Source organism: Staurois parvus, unplaced genomic scaffold, assembly GCF_062004578.1.
Source record: "Staurois parvus isolate SC_StPar_1 unplaced genomic scaffold, SC_StPar_1.0 ptg000503l, whole genome shotgun sequence".
NCBI classification, from domain to species: domain Eukaryota; kingdom Metazoa; phylum Chordata; class Amphibia; order Anura; family Ranidae; genus Staurois; species Staurois parvus.
The window spans coordinates 1,453,568-1,471,963 of NW_028318299.1; the positions used below are offsets into that span (position 1 = coordinate 1,453,568).

Sequence of the window (18,396 nt, forward strand, 5' to 3'; positions counted from 1 at the left end):
TTCTTCTGATGACTCTTCCATGAAGACCATATTTGTACAAGTATCTCTTTATAGTGGAATAGTGTACCACAACTCCAGTGTCTGCCAGATCTTTCTGGAGGGATCGTGCAGTCAAACGTGGGGTTTGAATTGTTTTTCTCACAATCCTGCGAGCTGTTCTGTCTGATATTTTTCTTGGTCTTCCAGATCTTGCTTTAACTTCCACTGTTCCTGATGACTGCCATTTCTTAATTACATTCCAAACAGAGGATATTGACATCTGAAAACGCTTTGCTATCTTCTTATAGCCTTCTCCAGCTTTGTGAGCTTCAACTATTTTCAGTTTCAGTTTTCTAGACAACTGCTTAGAAGAACCCATGGTGCTGATTGTTGGGGCAAGGTCAGATGAGTCTGGGCATTTAAAACCTTTGAGATTTACATCACCTGGTCTTCCCAGACGATGATTGAGAACAATCCATGACACTGGCAGGTCTCAGCTTGGCAAAGGGGGCAGTGCATGCTATAAATTCTGCAAGGTGCCCAAACTTTTGCAGACGCCATTTTTTTGTTTTCTGTTATTTTGAAAGTGTAAATGATGGAAATAAAATCTAACTTTTGCTGACATATTATAAGAATGTCTAATCTGTAATTTGATGCCTTTTGAAGATTTTTCCATCTTTCCTTGGCTTCTTTATGCACATTAATACAAATTTTTAGCTGGGGTGCCCAAACTTTCGATCCCCACTGTATACACACAGTATATATAATTGCTTCATTGTTCATTATTATTAGCAGTAGGTGGTTGTTGGTTCTTGCAATAGAATTTGTGCTAGTAATAATAACAACAATAATTATTATTTATGTTATATGATATTTATTATTGTTAGTTAATGGGTTTTGTTTTATTAATATTAGTAATAATAATGATAAAAATACATATTATTATTATACAGGATTTATATGGCACCAACAGTTTGCTCAGCGTTTACAATATAAGGGAGACAATACAATTACAATACATTTCAGTACAGAAGGAATAGGAGGGCCCGGATCGTGGAGCTTACAATCTAAAGGAAGGGGGAGGTGATACAAAAGGTGATAGCTGCGGGGGATGATCTAGTGGAGGTGATTCAAGTACAGTTCTTAGGTGGAGGTGGGGTAGGCTTCCCTGAAGAAGTGAGTTTTTAAAGATCGCCTAAAGGCAGACAGGGTGGGGGCTGACCGGACATGCTGTGGTAGGGAGTTCCAGAGGATGGGAGAGGCTCTGGAGAAGTCCTGTAGGTGAGCGTGGGAGGAGGTGATGAGGGAGCTAGAGAGGATGATATCATGGGAGGAGCGGAGTGGGCGATTTGGGCGGTATCTGTGGATGAGGTTGGAGATGTAGCTAGGGGCAGTGTTGTGGATGGCTCTGTAAGCTGTGGTTAGTATTTTGAATTTTATACATTGGGTTAGTGGAAGCCAGTGAAGGGATTGGCAGAGAGGGGCAGCAGTCGCTGATCGGTTGGTGAGGTGTATGAGTCTAGCAGCAGTCGCTGATCGGTTGGTAAGGTGGATGAGTCTAGCAGCAGTCGCTGATCGGTTGGTAAGGTGTATGAGTCAAGCAGCAGTATCTGATCGGTTGGTAAGGTGTATCAGTCTAGCAGCAGTCTCTGATCGGTTAGTAAGGTGTATGAGTCTAGCGGCAGTCGCTGATCGGTCGGTAAGGTGTATGAGTCTAGCAGCAGTCGCTGATCGGTTGGTAAGGTGTATGAGTCTAGCAGCAGTCGCTGATCGGTCGGTAAGGTGTATGAGTCTAGCAGCAGTCGCTGATCGGTCGGTAAGGTGTATGAGTCCAGCAGCAGTTGCTGATCGGTCGGTAAGGTGTATGAGTCTAGCAGCAGTCGCTGATCGGTCGGTAAGGTGGAGGAGTCTAGCAGCAGTCGCTGATCGGTTGGTAAGGTGTATGAGTCTAGCAGCAGTCGCTGATCGGTTGGTAAGGTGTATGAGTCTAGCAGCAGTCGCTGATCGGTTGGTAAGGTGTATGAGTCTAGCAGCAGTCGCTGATCGGTTGGTAAGGTGGATGAGTCTAGCAGCAGTCTCTGATTGGTTGGTAAGGTGCATGAGTCTAGCAGCAGTCGCTGATCGGTCGGTAAGGTGTATGAGTCTAGCAGCAGTCTCTGATCGGTTGGTAAGGTGTATGAGTCTAGCAGCAGTCGCTGATCGGTTGGTAAGGTATATGAGTCTAGCAGCAGTCGCTGATCGGTTGGTAAGGTGGAGGAGTCTAGCAGCAGTCGCTGATTGGTTGATAAGGTGTATGAGTCTAGCAGCAGTCGCTGATCGGTTGGTAAGGTGTATGAGTCTAGCAGCAGTCGCTGATCGGTTGGTAAGGTGGATGAGTCTAGCAGCAGTCGCTGATCGGTTAAGGTGTATGAGTCTAGCAGCAGTCGCTGATCGGTTGGTAAGGTGGAGGAGTCTAGCAGCAGTCTCTGATCGGTTGGTGAGGTGTATGAGTCTAGCGGCAGTCTCTGATCGGTTGGTAAGGTGGAGGAGTCTAGCACAGGGGCCCCATAATCCCCTATTGCCCGGGGGCCCCATGAGTTGTTAGTCCGCCCCTGATGTGGAGATATATATATGCTTCATCTCACGCTATTACACCCCCACATTCCTCATCCTGTGACCTAACCCTTTCACTGCAGGAGGCTTTTTTTTTGTTTGTTATATTTTAGGCCTGCAGATGCCTAAACCCCCCCAAAACACAATCCCAGCAAGCCATAAAGCATGTCCTGGGCACAGAATTTGTCTCCTGTCCCTCTAAGAATTGGCGGAGCTTACAGATGTAACTGTAGAAAGGGGTGTTCATGAGTCGCAGAATTGTCTCAGACGCAATACTTACACCTACAACACAAGTTGCTCCAGTATGGAGGTGATCTTTCTATAGGGCAGGATTTCTTACACCCCATTCACATTTATACTTTTCTGCTTCTGTCCATGTCTTGGTGCATTTTTATTTTAAAGTGGAGCTAAACCCCCCTGTTCTATTTCGCCAAGGAAGCTGCCACCGTGGGCCTCTGTTTGATCTGTAACTGCCATGGTGCTGCCCATGTGATCAGTTATGACAACGGCCATTTGATGGTTTGACAGTTCGGTTGAGAGCACAAGGAAATGTGACAGTTAGCACTCCTGACGTGCTGGGAATGTAACTGTTTACTATAAACCATTAAGGCTTGGTTCACATCAATGTGTGTGCAGGCCGTGTTTGCTCCAGGAACGGCAGCCTATATCATGCAGTTCCAGAGGATGGGAGAGGCTCTGGAGAAGTCCTGTAGGTGAGCGTGGGAGGAGGTGATGAGGGAGCTAGAGAGGAGGATATCATGGGAGGAGTGGAGCGGGCGATTTGGGCAGTTTCTGCTGATGAGGTTGGCGAAGTAGCTAGGGGCAGTGTTGTGGATGGCTTTGTGAGCTGTGGCTAGTATTTTGAATTTTATACGTTGGTTTAGTGGAAGCCAATGGAGGGATTGGCAGAGAGGGGCAGCAGTCGCTAATCGGTTGGTGAGGTGTATGAGTCTAGCAGCAGTCGCTGATCGGTTGGTAAGGTGTATGAGTCTAGCAGCAGTCGCTGATCGGTCGGTAAGGTGTATGAGTCTAGCAGCAGTCGCTGATCGGTCGGTGAGGTGTATGAGTCTAGCAGCAGTCGCTGATCGGTTGATAAGGTGTATGAGTCTAGCAGCAGTCGCTGATCGGTTGGTAAGGTGTATGAGTCTAGCAGCAGTCACTGGTCGATTGGTGAGGTGTATGAGTCTAGCAGCAGTCGCTGATCGGTTGATAAGGTGTATGAGTCTAGCAGCAGTCGCTGATCGGTTGGTAAGGTGTATGAGTCTAGCAGCAGTCGCTGATCGGTCGGTAAGGTGTATGAGTCCAGCAGCAGTCGCTGATCAGTCGGTAAGGTGTATGAGTCTAGCAGCAGTCGCTGATCGGTCGGTAAGGTGTATGAGTCTAGCAGCAGTCGCTGATCGGTTGGTAAGGTGGATGAGTCTAGCAGCAGTCTCTGATCGGTTGGTAAGGTGCATGAGTCTAGCAGCAGTCGCTGATCGGTCGGTAAGGTGTATGAGTCTAGCAGCAGTCGCTGATCGGTTGGTAAGGTGTATGAGTCTAGCAGCAGTCTCTGATCGGTTGGTAAGGTGTATGAGTCTAGCAGCAGTCGCTGATCGGTTGGTAAGGTGGAGGAGTTTAGCAGCAGTCGCTGATTGGTTGATAAGGTGTATGAGTCTAGCAGCAGTCGCTGATCGGTTGGTAAGGTGTATGAGTCTAGCAGCAGTCGCTGATCGGTTGGTAAGGTGTATGAGTCTAGCAGCAGTCGCTGATCGGTTGGTAAGGTGTATGAGTCTAGAAGCAGTCGCTGATCGGTTGGTAAGGTGGAGGAGTCTAGCAGCAGTCGCTGATCGGTTGGTAAGGTGGATGAGTCTAGCAGCAGTCGCTGATAGGTCGGTAAGGTGTATGAGTCTAGCAGCAGTCGCTGATCAGTTGGTAAGGTGTATGAGTCTAGCACAGGGGCCCCATGATTCCCTATTGCCCGGGGGCCCCATGAGTTGTTAGTCCACCCCTGATGTGGAGATATATATATATATGCTTCATCTCACACTATTACACCCCCACATTCCTCATCCTGTGACCTAACCCTTTCACTGCAGGAGGCTTTTTTTTTGTTTGTTATATTTTAGGCCTGCAGATGCCTAAACCCCCCCCAAAACACAATCCCAGCAAGCCATAAAGCATGTCCTGGGCACAGAATTTGTCTCCTGTCCCTCTAAGAATTGGCGCAGCTTACAACAGATGTAACTGTAGAAAGGAGTGTTCATGAGTCGCAGAATTGTCTCAGACGCAATACTTACACCTACAACACAAGTTGCTCCAGTATGGAGGTGATCTTTCTATAGGGCAGGATTTCTTACACCCCATTCACATTTATACTTTTCTGCTTCTGTCCATGTCTTGGTGCATTTTTTTTTAAAAGTGGAACTAAACCCCCCCGTTTTATTCAGCCAAGGAAGCTGCCACCGTGGGCCTCTGTTCAATCTGTAACTGCCATGGTGCTGCCCATGTGATCAGTTATGACAACGGCCATTTGATGGTTTGACAGTTCGGTTGAGAGCACAAGGAAATGTGACAGTTAGCACTCCTGACTTGCTGGGAATGTAACTGTTTACTATAAACCATTAAGGATTGGTTCACATCAATGTGTGTGCAGGCCGTGTTTGCTCCGGGAACGGCAGCCTATATCATGCATTGCCATAGATGTCTATGGGTCTTACAGCACGTGCACAGAAAAATGGACACGTCTTACTTTCCTGCTACCAAAACCATTGCACAGAGCAGCCCAATGCTCTTCTTATTTGGGTCCCCAACCTGTGGCTCTGGCTCCTCCTTCTTGCCGAGTGCCCCCAACAGCATGCCTCTTGCTATGAGGGCACTCAAGCAGGCTCGCTGCTGAGCCACGCTCCTGTGAATGGACATTGTCCATTCCCACCAACGCCCTACCCCCACTCTCTCCTCATTGGCTCACTGCCTGTGAGTGACAGCAGCAGGCGCCAATGAGGAGAGTGAGATTTGGGAGAGCTTCAGCTCTCATGCACATTGCTGGATGGAGATGGGGCTCAGGTAAGTATAAATAGAATGCAAGGTTTAAAAAAAAAAAAAATCTGCCTTTAGAGCCACTTTACCAGTGCAATCAGCTGATCATTTACTACACTACTATTAGCGCATAATCTAGCAACTGATCAGCAGATTGCAGAGCTAAAGTCTGCAGCACCCTGTGAACAGCAGAGATGCACATCTAAAGTGATTCCAGTGATGTGTTCTTATGTTTAACACTTGAGGCAGCATCCTGTGTAGTTTACAGGAGCCTGCTGGACCCTCCTACCAAAATTTGACCTTGCTACAGAGCAAATAGACCCAGTCACTGGGTGTCAAGAGATATTCTCAACAACAAAATACGTTGTTTAAAAAATTCTGATTGCAAGATAAATCAGATTGTCAGCAAGATAGAGCAGTGAGTGTAAAACAATCTCAGTCATACAGGTTTGACGCTATAAAGGACTGAACACTCAACAGACACAAAGTAATTGACAAGCTTTTTTTTTTTAAACTAGAGGGTAGTGCTGATCCTCACACCACCAGCAGGGGCGCTACTGAAAAATTCCAATATTGTTCCAATAAGTACAACTAAACTCCTCCCGATTATTTTTTTTTTCTTTTTGCAATTAAAGGTTTTGGAGGGAAAAAGGAATCCTCTCTCACCTCTACATCCACACTCCATTAGAGATCCTTATCTGCTTCTGTTATGAAGGTAGGCTTTGCCATCACTTTATGAAACTGACCGATAAGTGGGATGGTCCCCCTTTGCTGTATCACCTGAGCAGTCTCAGTGTGGTATGAAAACTGCAACCCCGGCATCTGTGTACAGCATTGCGTATAATAAACCTACTGCAGGGCATGCCTCGAATGTGAATGCAAGATGTAAAGACGTCTGGGAGGAGGAGTGAGCAAATTATGTATGCAGAGGGATGAAAAGGTTTTTGGAAAGATCCTAAATAAACACACAAAGATGCTCAGAGATCTGCCAGTTTATTGTCATAATATATAACCGTCTGCTGTTCCTTACACCACCAGCAGGGGGTCCCAGTCTAATTGCTGTTCCTCGCACCACCAGCGGGGGGGGGGGGGGGGGGGGTTCCGGTCTAATTACTGTTCCTCACACCACCATCAGGTAGGGTCCCAGTCTTATTGCTGTTCCTCGCACCACCAGCAGGGGGTCCCGGTCTTATTGCTGTTCCTCGCACCATCAGCAGGGGGTCCCAGTCTTATTGCTGTTCCTCAAACCACCAGCAGGGGGTCCCGGTCTTATTGCTGTTCCTCACACCACCAGCAGGGGGTCCCGATCTTATTGCTGTTCCTCACACCACCAGCAGGGGGTCCCGGTCTTTCTTGGACACCACCACCTCTACCTTGCCCTCCAGTCTCTCTGCAATCTGCCCCTGCAGCTCCTGTAGATACCCCCGCTCTGAATTACTGTGTTCACACAGGATGACACTGCGACCCTCCGCCACCGCGTCCAGCACTTCATGATGGGACATTTCACCTGAGGGGGGAGACAGACAGGTTGAGCGGGTGAATAATCTGAGATTTTTCGGAACAATTATCACACAACGCCTTATGGAGAGTACAAATATCCAGCTTGGTTGGGAAGGAACGACAACATTGACTAATTTTTGAGGACGACCAGACTTTCAAAGAGAGGTTCTCCTCCGCTTTTCTAGGGTTGAAGCATTGAGTAGATTCTATGTGTCATTGTGACAAGGTATGTGCCTGGCTCGGGATGGGAAAGGCAATAGAACATTATAGACATTGAGCTGCCCGGTATAAAGATTTTGTAGAGATATAATGCAGAAACGATTGATCAAAATGGAATTTAGAGATACCATCCTTGCTAAAAAGAGCACCTGTACTGTAGTAATAGACACAATGATGGGGATGGGTAGGCAGCGTAGTAATAGACACAATGATGGAGATGGGTAGGCAGCGTAGTAATAGACACAATGATGGAGATGGGTAGGCAGCGTAGTAATAGACACAATGATGGAGACGGGTAGGCAGCGTAGTAATAGACACAATGATGGAGATGGGTAGGCAGCGTAGTAATAGACACAATGATGGAGACGGGTAGGCAGCGTAGTAATAGACACAATGATGGAGACGGGTAGGCAGCGTAGTAATAGACACAATGATGGAGACGGGTAGGCAGCGTAGTAATAGACACAATGATGGAGATGGGTAAGAAGCGTAGTAATAGACACAAGGATGGGGATGGGTGGGCAGCGTAGTAATAGACACAATGATGGAGAGGCAGTGTAGTAATAGACACAATGATGGAGATGGGTAAGAAGCGTAGTAATAGACACAATGATGGAGACGGGTAGGCAGCGTAGTAATAGACACAATGATGGAGATGGGTAGGCAGCGTAGTAATAGACACAATGATGGAGATGGGTAGGCAGCGTAGTAATAGACACAATGATGGAGATGGGTAAGAAGCGTAGTAATAGACACAATGATGGGGATGGGTAAGAAGCGTAGTAATAGACACAATGATGGGGATGGGTGGGCAGCGTAGTAATAGACACAATGATGGAGAGGCAGTGTAGTAATAGACACAATGATGGAGAGGCAGTGTAGTAATAGACACAATGATGGGGATGGGTAGGCAGCGTAGTAATAGACACAATGATGGAGACGGGTAGGCAGCATAGTAATAGACACAATGATAGAGAGGCAGCGTAGTAATAGACACAATGATGGAGAGGCAGTGTAGTAATAGACACAATGATGGAGAGGCAGTGTAGTAATAGACACAATGATGGGGATGGGTAGGCAGCGTAGTAATAGACACAATGATGGAGACGGGTAGGCAGCATAGTAATAGACACAATGATAGAGAGGCAGCGTAGTAATAGACACAATGATGGAGATGGGTGGGCAGCATAGTAATAGACACAAATGATGGAGACGGGTGGGCAGCATAGTAATAGACACAAATGATGGAGACGGGTGGGCAGCATACTTCCGACAATACAGGTTTTTCTGCAATTTGGAAGGGTCAGGTTTAAAGTCTTTAGCATCGATTAACCAAATGCCTGAGTATGCAAAATTTCTGTCCACAAATAAAACTGCTGCTCTTAAGCTATCTCATGCAGAGCCAAAGCCTAGGCAAAGATTCCACATTGTGAGAGTTTCATGTCACTAGAGACTGCAGACCTTAACTGGTAGACTTGTGATTATATACATACATATATATATATATATATATACCATCAGAATGAACACAGGTCCCCTTTACAGGATAGCTGAGTGCTGAGGAATTTGTTTCACATACAGTGCACTTTACCTGTCAGGTAGAGATCAGCAGGGACTCCGCTGAGGATGCTGCTTCCTGATCCAGCACACACGGCCATCACACTAACAGAGGATGCTGGAAGTAAGAGAACCAAATTCTGTTAGTTCACTTCTCCTTCTTAATTACTATGAATGAATATAAGAATGCTAAGGGGGCACAAAGAAAAAAAGTAGGTCATCGAGGAGGAAGAGAGGAGGAGGAGGAAGAGAGGATAAAGGCAAGTGTCATCATTGAGGAAAAGAGTAGAAAGTAAGCATCATCATGGGAGGAGGAGAGGGTAAGAGTCATCATGGAGAAGAAAAGGAGAGGAGACAGTATGGGTCACCCTGAAGAAGGAAAGAGAGCAGACGGTATGGGTCATCCTGGAGAAGGAAGGGGAGGAGACGGTATGGGTCATCAAGGAGAGGGAAGAAGAGGAGAAGGTATGGGTCATCAAGGAGAGGAGAAGGTATGGGTCATCGAGGAGAAGGATGGAGAGAAGAAGGTATGGGTCATCAAGGAGAAGGATGGAGAGAAGGTATGGGTCATCCTGGAGAAGGAAAGGAAGGAGATGGTATGGGTCATTGAGGAGAAGGATGGAGAGAAGGTATGGGTCATCCTGGAGAAGGAAAGGAAGGAGATGGTATGGGTCATTGAGGAGAAGGATGGAGAGAAGGTATGGGTCATCCTGGAGAAGGAAAGGAAGGAGATGGTATGGGTCATCGAGGAGAAGGAAGGAGAGGAGAAGGTATGGGTCATCGAGGAGAAGGTATGGGTCATCGAGGAGAAGGATGGAGAGAAGGTATGGGTCATCCTGGAGAAGGAAAGGAAGGAGATGGTATGGGTCATTGAGGAGAAGGATGGAGAGAAGGTATGGGTCATCCTGGAGAAGGAAAGGAAGGAGATGTATGGGTCATCGAGGAGAAGGAAGGAGAGGAGAAGGTATGGGTCATCGAGGAGAAGGTATGGGTCATCGAGGAGAAGGATGGAGAGAAGGTATGGGTCATCCTGGAGAAGGAAAGGAAGGAGATGGTATGGGTCATTGAGAAGGAAGGAGAGGAGAAGGTATGGGTCATCCTAGAGAAGGAAAGGAAGGAGATGGTATGGGTCATCGAGAAGAAGGAAGGAGAGGAGAAGGTATGGGTCATCGAGGAGAAGGAAGGAGAGGAGAAGGTATGGGTCATCCTAGAGAAGGAAGGAGAGGAGAAGGTATGGGTCATCCTAGAGAAGGAAAGGAAGGAGATGGTATGGGTCATCGAGGAGGAGAGAAGAATGTGAGGGTCATTATTGGGGAGAAGAGTAGAAGTTAAGAATCATTAAGGAGGAGGAGAGGGTAAGGGTAAACATGGAGAAAGAGGAGAAGAGAAGGAGAAGATAAAATCAGGGTAATCATGGAGAACGAGTGAAGGTAGAAGTCATCATGTAGAAAGAGAAGATAAGGTCAGGGTCATTACTGGGGAGAAGAGTAGAAGGAAAGCATCACCATGGAGGAGGAGAGGAGAAATATAGCTCACCTAGAGTCTTCCTCTTTCCCAGTGCCAGACGGACGTGCGCCAATCCCAAGTGATGTTTGACGCGTTCCACGGCTGTAGAAATGGACACAGGCTCAGACAGAGTACAGAGACGCCCCATGCCTGTGTCCAGTAGGGGGGTCTGAGGACAAAAATATTTCAGGAAAAAAAAAAAAACATAAAAACAGGTATATTTCGAAAAAAGTTGCTGAGCTCACACATATTTGTATCTCTACAGAACTGAATATATTTTTCCACTGTATTTTCACTATAAAACCCAAACACGGCCTACTGTGTTCTTCTGTTACCACCCCCTCCACCAAACAGCTTAGTTTTTCGTTTGGCCAGCTGTAAATCTTTATGGAGCATATTCCTCACCTTCTGCAGTGCGATGAGCTCTACACTATCACGTAGACTCGACTTCTCTGACAAAATAGCCAGGGCCTGCCGCAAAGCATCATGGGAGCAGCTTAGGCGGATGCGGACACTGTCTTCAGTATCGTTCCTGGAAAATGAATACAGGCACTGTAGACGGTGTATGCCATATGTCATAGATTAGACAAGATGTACACATAGAGTGCATCATTACAAGAGCTGGTAAGTGCGCACGCGGGCGTCCTGCAGGGATTGCAGCCTGGGCAAGAAGGTCTCTGAGGCATCACGGCCAAACTCCAAGATGTGGTCATATCCACCGGGGTGAGAAAGGGAGGTGCAGGCCCGGATTGGCACTGACACACATGGGCCTGCAGAGAGTTCAAACACAAAAATCTGATAATTTGGCTTTACAACAATACATGTATGGCTGTGCGTATTTAAGATTTTCAATATACCATCTTTGCTTACTTTGAAGATGACTCTGGAACTAAAAGCCAGCACAAACCATACTCTTGAGGTCTGAAAGCTACTGCCCTGTCAACTACCCCACTTCACACTTATCTCAAGCAGGGGCAGACTGACCATTCAGAAACTCGGGCACTGCCCGAGGTCCGTAAGGGGCCCCATGAGATGCCCCTGGTACCTTTCATAGGCTCTTTTGGGTGTGGTTTGAGTGTGGGCGAGGACACAGGGGCCCCATGATCCCCTATTGCCCGGGGGCCCCATAAGTTGTCAGTCCGCCCCTGATCTCAAGTGTTGTCTCTGAGCTACATAGTGAGCTTAATGGAGTGGAAAAGCCCTGTGACCATTTACATTCTCCTTCTTATTTACCAGTAGAAACCCAGTTCCTGCAAAAGACCAGTTGTGACCATTTCTCTTTAAAGAGCTCCTGCAGACAAGAATGTAAATAAGGATGAGATCACATCATGGAGGAGGAAAGAAAAAAGTTAGGGTCATCATGGAACAGGAGAGGAGATGGTAAAGGTTACCATGGAGAGGTAAGGGTCTTAAGTGAGGAGGAGAGGAGAAGGTATGGGTCATTGTGGAGGAGAAGGTCAGAAGGTTACAGTCTTCATAGAGAAGAAGAGAAGATGAGGGTCTTCATGGAGAGGAAAAGAAGCTAAGGGTCATAGCCATGGGGCAGGAGAGGAGAAGGTTGGGGCCATGATGGAGAAAAGGAGAAGGTAAGGGTCATCATGGAGGAGAGGAGAAGGTAAGGGTCATCATAGTGGAGAAGAGAAGAAAGAAAGTAACATCATGGAGAAGATAAAGGTCATCATGGAGGAGGAGAGGAGAAGGTAGGGGTCATCATGGAGAAGGTAAGGGTCATCACAGGAGAGAAGAATATAAAAAGGTATGGGTCACCGTGAAAGAGGAGACAGTCTGGGTCATCCCGGAGAAGGAAAGGAGAGGGTCTGGGTCATCCCGGAGAAGGAAAGGAGAGGAGACTGTCTGGGTCATCCCGGAGAAGGAAAGGAGAGGAGACTGTCTGGGTCATCCCGGAGAAGGAAAGGAGAGGAGACTGTCTGGGTCATCCCGGAGAAGGAAAGGAGAGGAGACTGTCTGGGTCATCCCGGAGAAGGAAAGGAGAGGAGACGGTCTGGGTCATCCCGGAGAAGGAAAGGAGAGGAGACGGTCTGGGTCATCCCGGAGAAGGAAAGGAGACGGTATGGGTCATCCCAGACAAGAAAAAGGAGAGGAGAAGGTATGGGTCATCCTGCAGAAGGAAGGAGAGGAAAAGGTATGGGTCATCCTGGAGAAAGAGAGAAGAAGGTAAGGGTCATTATTGTGGAGAAGAGTAGAAGGAAAGCATCATTGTGGAGGAGGAGAGAAGGTATGGGTCATTGTGGAGGAGAAGATCTGATGAAAGTCTTAAAGGAAAAGAGAAGGTGAGGGTCATCATGGAGGAGGAGAGGAGAAAGTAAGGGTCATCATGGAGGAGAAGAACAGAAGATAAAGGTCATCACGTAGGAGGAGGAGGAGAGGAGAAGGTATGGGTCATCATGGAGGAGAAGAGAAGGTAAGGGTCATCATGGAGGAGAGGAGAAGGTAGGGGTCATCATGGAGGAGAGGAGAAGGTAGGGGTCATCATGGAGGAGAGGAGAAGGTAGGGGTCATCATGGAGGAGAGGAGAAGGTAAGGGTCATCATGGAGGAGAGGAGAAGGTAAGGGTCATCATGGAGGAGAGGGTAAGGGTCATCATGGAGGAGAGGGTAAGGGTCATCATGGAGGAGAGGGTAAGGGTCATCATGGAGAAGAAAAGACGTTAGTTCTGCTAAAAGCACCACCAGAGGGACTAGTACAAGGATGATGACGCTGATCCCATCATCCAAACTCAGGGGAGGTGATGCTGCTTGTATTGGCTGCTGCATCCCTTCCAGCCACAGATGCCGGTATATAGTTCTGCCTGGAGAACCGTTAGCTCCCCTAGACAACAAGCACCTATCGCTAGCGCTGGCTACAGCATCTGCAGACTGTAAAAGCTAGGGGAAGGGGAAAACAACCCCACCCTACGCTCACACATGGCTGTCATGAGAAGGCCTTGGCTTCAATGCCCTCTGGAATACAGAGATAAGAAATTCTGACACATTTCTGTCTCTGCTTTACAGCACACTTGTTCCAGGTCAGTGCCTGAAATAGTATTGATGTCAGACACAGCCAGGCAAGTAGCATTTTCAGACCAGGAATGATAACCCCATACTTCCTCATTTGATGGTCTTGCTGAAAGGCACATATGTATGTGAGCATCATTGGAAAAGGCTGGTATTCAGAATGTCAGGCCCAGGATTTAGGTGCTCCCTAACACACAGAGTGACCACTCACCCAGCGCCCTGCCCAGCCAGTCATTAACACCATTACTCAACGCGTCACAGGCCGTGTGTGGGGAATATATGGCCAGACGGTTTTCCAAAGCTTTCACCACCAGGCGCTCCTTCCAGTGTCCGGCCGTCAGACGCTTCAGAGCCTTGAAAATGGGAGGGTGATAGGACAGGACCATGTTGGCTCCCATACCTACCGCTTCCTCCAGGACCTCTTCCGTCAGGTCATTGGTCAGCAATAGTTTCTGTACCCGATGTGGAGGGCTGGGCTCCACCAATAGACCCACATTATCCCAGCTCTCGGCCAGGGCTGGAGGGGCCAAGGCTTTGAGGTGGGAGACTACAGAATGGAGGTCCATCAGATGTCGCACTGGAGACCGAAGATGGGGAGAAGAGGATAGCAGGAGATGGCTGGTCCACCGACTACCCAGCATTCACTTCAACCACGTAGAGCAGTCTGAAAACAAAAAAAAAAACAGGCAAAATGAAAAACAAACCAAAAAAAAAAAAAGAAGAGTTCCCCCATACAATCCAAGCATGGCAAGAACAACAAAAAGGTGCTGATATGCCAATGTTAGGGAACAAACTGGGGCAAAAAGTGAAAGTGATGCCCATGTCATCTGCCGATCCCCCAACTCTGATATAAAGAACCAAAAAAAAAATAGGCTAAATTAAAAACAAAAGTGTTTTCCATACAATACAAGCATGACAAGAGCAACAATCCCAACAAAGTGCCTGTATGCTCATGTTGGGGAACAATAACTTCAAGCAAAAATGGAATTGATGCCAAAGTCATCTTCCTGGCCGTATCCTCCATCCCTAGTCTAAAGGAGCAAAACAAATAAAATAACAAAAGAGATTCCCCCTCCCCCCCCCATACAATCCCAGCATGACAAGAACAATAGGTGCTTATATGATAACTTTGGGGAACAATAAACTGCAGAAAAAAAGTCTTCTTCCTGGCTGTATCCTCCATCTCTGGTATAAAGAATAATAATAATAAATATATATATATAACACACACCAAAAAAATTAAATGAAGACTTTTTAATCAGAGTCTAGCATCAAGTCAAAGACACTCCTGAGTATTGATCTGGTCAGGTAAGTAGCAGAGGGGGTTGTTCATCAGTTTCAGCTGCTTTGGTGTTAATGAAATGAACAACAGGTGCACTAGATGGGCAACAATGAGGTGACCCCCAAAACACTGCTATTGTCACTACTGGTAGCATGAGGCCATACCTGGACCCTACAGAGGTTGTACAGGCAGTCAAACTCCTCCAGGATGGCACATCAATACGTGCCATTGCCAGAAGGTTTGCTGCGTCTCCCAGCACAGTCTCAAGAGCATGGAGGAGATTCCAGGAAACAGACAGTTTCTCTAGGACAGCTGGACCGGGCCGTAGAAGGTCCTTAACCCATCAGCAGGACTGGTATCTGCTCCTTTGTGCAAGGAGGAACAGGGTGAGCCCTGCCAGAGCCCTACAAAATGACCTCCAGCAGGCCACTGGTGTGAATGTCTCTGACCAAACAATCAGAAACAGACTTCATGAGGGTGGCCTGAGGGCCCGACATCCTCTAGTGGGCCCTGTGCTCACTGCCCGGCACCATAGAGCTGGATTGGCATTTGCTATTGAACACCAGAATTGGCAGGTCCACCACTGGCACCCTGTGCTTTTCACAGATGAGAGCAGGTTCACCCTGAGCACATGTGACAGACATGAAAGGGTCTGGAGAAGCCGTGGAGAACGTTCTGCTGCCTGTAACATCATTCAGCATGACAGTTTTGGTGGTGGGTCAGTGATGGTCTGGGGGGGCATATCCATGGAGGGATGCACAGACCTCTACAGGATAGACAATGGCACCCTGACTGCCATTAGGTATCGAGATGAAATCCTTGGACCCATTGTCAGACCATATGCTGGTGCAGGGGGTCCTGGGTTCCTCCTGGTACACGACAATGCCTGGCCTCATGTGGGGGGAGTATGTAGGCAGTTCCTGGAGGATGAAGGAATTGATACCACTGAATGGTCCCCACTCTTGTCTGATCTAAATCCAATAGAACCCCTCTGGGATGTCATGTTTCAGTCCATCTGACACCTCCAGGTTGCACCTCAGACTGTCCAGGAGCTCAGTGATGCCCTGGTCCAGATCTGGGAGGAAATCCCCCAGGACACCATCCGTGGTCTCATTAGGAGCCTCCCCCGACATTGTCAGGCATGTATACAAGCATGTGGGGACCATTCAGACTACTGAGGACTATTCTGAGTTGCTGCAATGACATTTCAGCACAATGAACTAGCCTGCTGCATCATTTCTTCACTTTGATTTTCGGGGTGTCTTTGAATTCAGTCCTCTGTAGGTCGATCATTTTCATTTCCATCAAACGATGGGACATCCTTACGTTCCTCACCCATCCCCCCGTCCATGTCAGTATAGAGATCCAGCAGGAGATTCCTCCCCATTGAGATCTAATGGGTTCTCAAAGTGTGTATATTATATATATATATATATATATATATATATATATAAAATATTAATAATAAAAAAACAAAAGTGCTCCCCGTACAATCCCAGCATGACAAGAACATTCATTTGCTAATCTTGGGGAACAATAAACTGGAGCAGATGCTCATGTCATCCCCCTGGACATATCCCCCACAACTCCGGTATAAAGAAACAAAAAAAATAGCCTAAATTAAAAACAAAAGTGTTCTCTCCGTACAATCCCAGCATGACCAGAATACACCCGACAAAGTGCTTATCTGCTAATGCTGGGCAACAATAACTTAAAAAAACAAAATGAAACGGACGTCCAAGTCATCTTACTGGCCGTATGCTCCATCTCTGGTTCAAAGAACCAAAAATATAAAAAAAAAAAACACAACAAGGTACGAAGGTTATCCCATGAACAAGCCCAGCATGACAAGAACAATAGGTGCTTATATGCTAATGTCGGGGAACAATAAACTGCAGAAAAAATGGAATTGATGCCCAAGTCATCTTCCTGGTTGTATCCTCCGTCCTTGGTCTAAAATAAAAAAAAAAAAAAAAAAACAACACAGAGGCAAAATAAAGTGAAGAAATAAAAAAAAACCCCAAGTGCTCCCCCGTCCAATCCCCAGGACGAGAACAATAGGTGCTCATATGCTAATGTTGGGGAACAATAACCTGCAGTAAGAAGTGGAAGTGATGACCAAGTCCCCTGCCTGGTATCCCCCAACTCCAATATAAAGGACCAAGAACTCCCCTCTAGACAGCTTCTAGGAACCTGAATTGCTGCCAGGAACTGTCCCAGCTTCCCCAGTTCAGGAACCCTCCCCCCACCTATCACACGTATGATGTCACAGAAGATTCCAGAAGATCCGAGAACTGACCCAGGAACTGTCCCAGCTTCCCCAGTCCAGGAACCCTCCCCCCACCTATCACACGTATGATGTCACAGAAGATCCAGAAGATCCCAGAACTGACCCAGGAACTGTCCCAGCTTCCCCAGTCCAGGAACCCTCCCCCCACCTATCACATGTATGATGTCACAGAAGATTCCAGAAGATCCGAGAACTGACCCAGGAACTGTCCCAGCATCCCCAGTTCAGGAACCCTCCCCCCACCTATCACACGTATGATGTCACAGAAGATCCAGAAGATCCCAGAACTGACCCAGGAACTGTCCCAGCTTCCCCAGTCCAGGAACCCTCCCCCCACCTATCACACGTATGATGTCACAGAAGATCCGAGAACTGACCGAGGAACTGTCCCAGCTTCCCCAGTCCAGGAACCCTCCCCCAACCTATAACACATATGAGGTCACAGAAGATTCCAAAAACTGACCCAGGAACTGTCCCAGCTTCCCCAGTTCAGGAACCCTCCCCCCACCTATCACATGTATGATGTCACAGAAGATCCCGAGAACTGTCCCAGCTTCCCCAGTCCAGGAACCTTCCCCCTACCTATCACAGGTATGAGGTCACAGAACATTCCAGAAAATCCCAATATACATGGTTACACTGGAATTCAAAAATCCACCTATCTTACTGGTTGGGAAGGAGCCAGAATCTTCCTGTGATTCTGAAAATACCACTTGCCTGGCAATCTAAATCAAAGGCTCCATTCGTCAATGACCTGGAAGAAGTCTACAGATCAGGAGTTCTGGCTTCACTGGCAGCATGCTTGCAACGGGTCTGTCAATGTGAAAGTAGGAGAGCCAGGGAAGGGGCATTTTCTGAAGGATGTCAGCAGTAACAGAGGCTATTTCCTACCAGTAGAGGGCGACTGTAATGTCTAGGATGAGTGGAGGACACTGCGATGTGCAGCCAGGCGACTGGCATTGTCGGAGGAGCTCAGCGATAGTGGCTTCCATTCTTGTAGGAAGGATTCGGAAGGTCACCTTCACACTGAGCAATACGCAGGGAGGAGCAACTGGAACTATAGGGAGATGAGACGACATGCTGAGACTTGTAGTTCCTATTGCCACCCTGCTACACCCTCTGGGGTAATGAGCTGCAAATATATGGCATTAAAAAAAGCTAAACCAGATCTAATAATAACAACAATAATAATAATGCCTAACAGCTCAGAACACTCACCACCACTGAGAACACACCATCATGGATCAATACAGGAGGCGGCCATCTTACTACACCCAACGCCACAGTTTCTTCCTGTATAAGAGATGTGACGGCCATCTTACTACACCCAACACCACAGCTTCTCCTGTGTAAGGCTCTATGTACGGCCATCTTACTACACCTAAAACCACAGCTTCTTGTGTAAAAGGTATGACGGCCATCTTACTACACCCAACACCATA

The 18,396-nt window shown here is 47.3% G+C and overlaps 1 protein-coding gene across 2 annotated transcripts; it reads right to left on the reverse strand.

Moving 5' to 3' along the window:
* Window positions 1-6,683: 6,683 nt before the first annotated feature.
* On the reverse strand, window positions 6,684-18,315 carry NIF3L1 (NGG1 interacting factor 3 like 1). Of its 2 annotated transcripts, none has more exons than XM_089689930.1 (7): window positions 18,173-18,315; window positions 13,594-14,046; window positions 10,985-11,138; window positions 10,774-10,900; window positions 10,399-10,537; window positions 8,897-8,980; window positions 6,684-7,093 (listed from the first exon to the last, which is right to left on the reverse strand). In XM_089689930.1, the coding sequence occupies exons 2-7, from the start codon at window positions 14,021-14,023 to the stop codon at window positions 6,909-6,911; spliced, it is 1,119 nt and encodes a 372-aa protein (XP_089546056.1). In that variant the 5' UTR covers window positions 14,024-14,046; window positions 18,173-18,315; the 3' UTR covers window positions 6,684-6,908. The 2 variants fall into 2 exon arrangements, with proteins under 2 accessions (XP_089546056.1, XP_089546057.1); XM_089689931.1 differs by lacking the exon at window positions 18,173-18,315 and adding an exon at window positions 17,846-17,967.
* Between the last annotated feature and the right edge of the window lie 81 nt (window positions 18,316-18,396).

Coding starts and splice junctions, on each gene's coding strand:
- NIF3L1 (XM_089689930.1), bottom strand. CDS start 14,023: ATGCTGGGTAGTCGGTGGACCAGCCATCTCCTGCTATCCTCTTCTCCC. Junction 10,538..10,773: donor AGCTCATCGCACTGCAGAAG/GTGAGGAATATG, acceptor TTTTGTCCTCAG/ACCCCCCTACTGGACACAGG. Junction 8,981..10,398: donor GGGAAAGAGGAAGACTCTAG/GTGAGCTATATT, acceptor TCTTACTTCCAG/CATCCTCTGTTAGTGTGATG.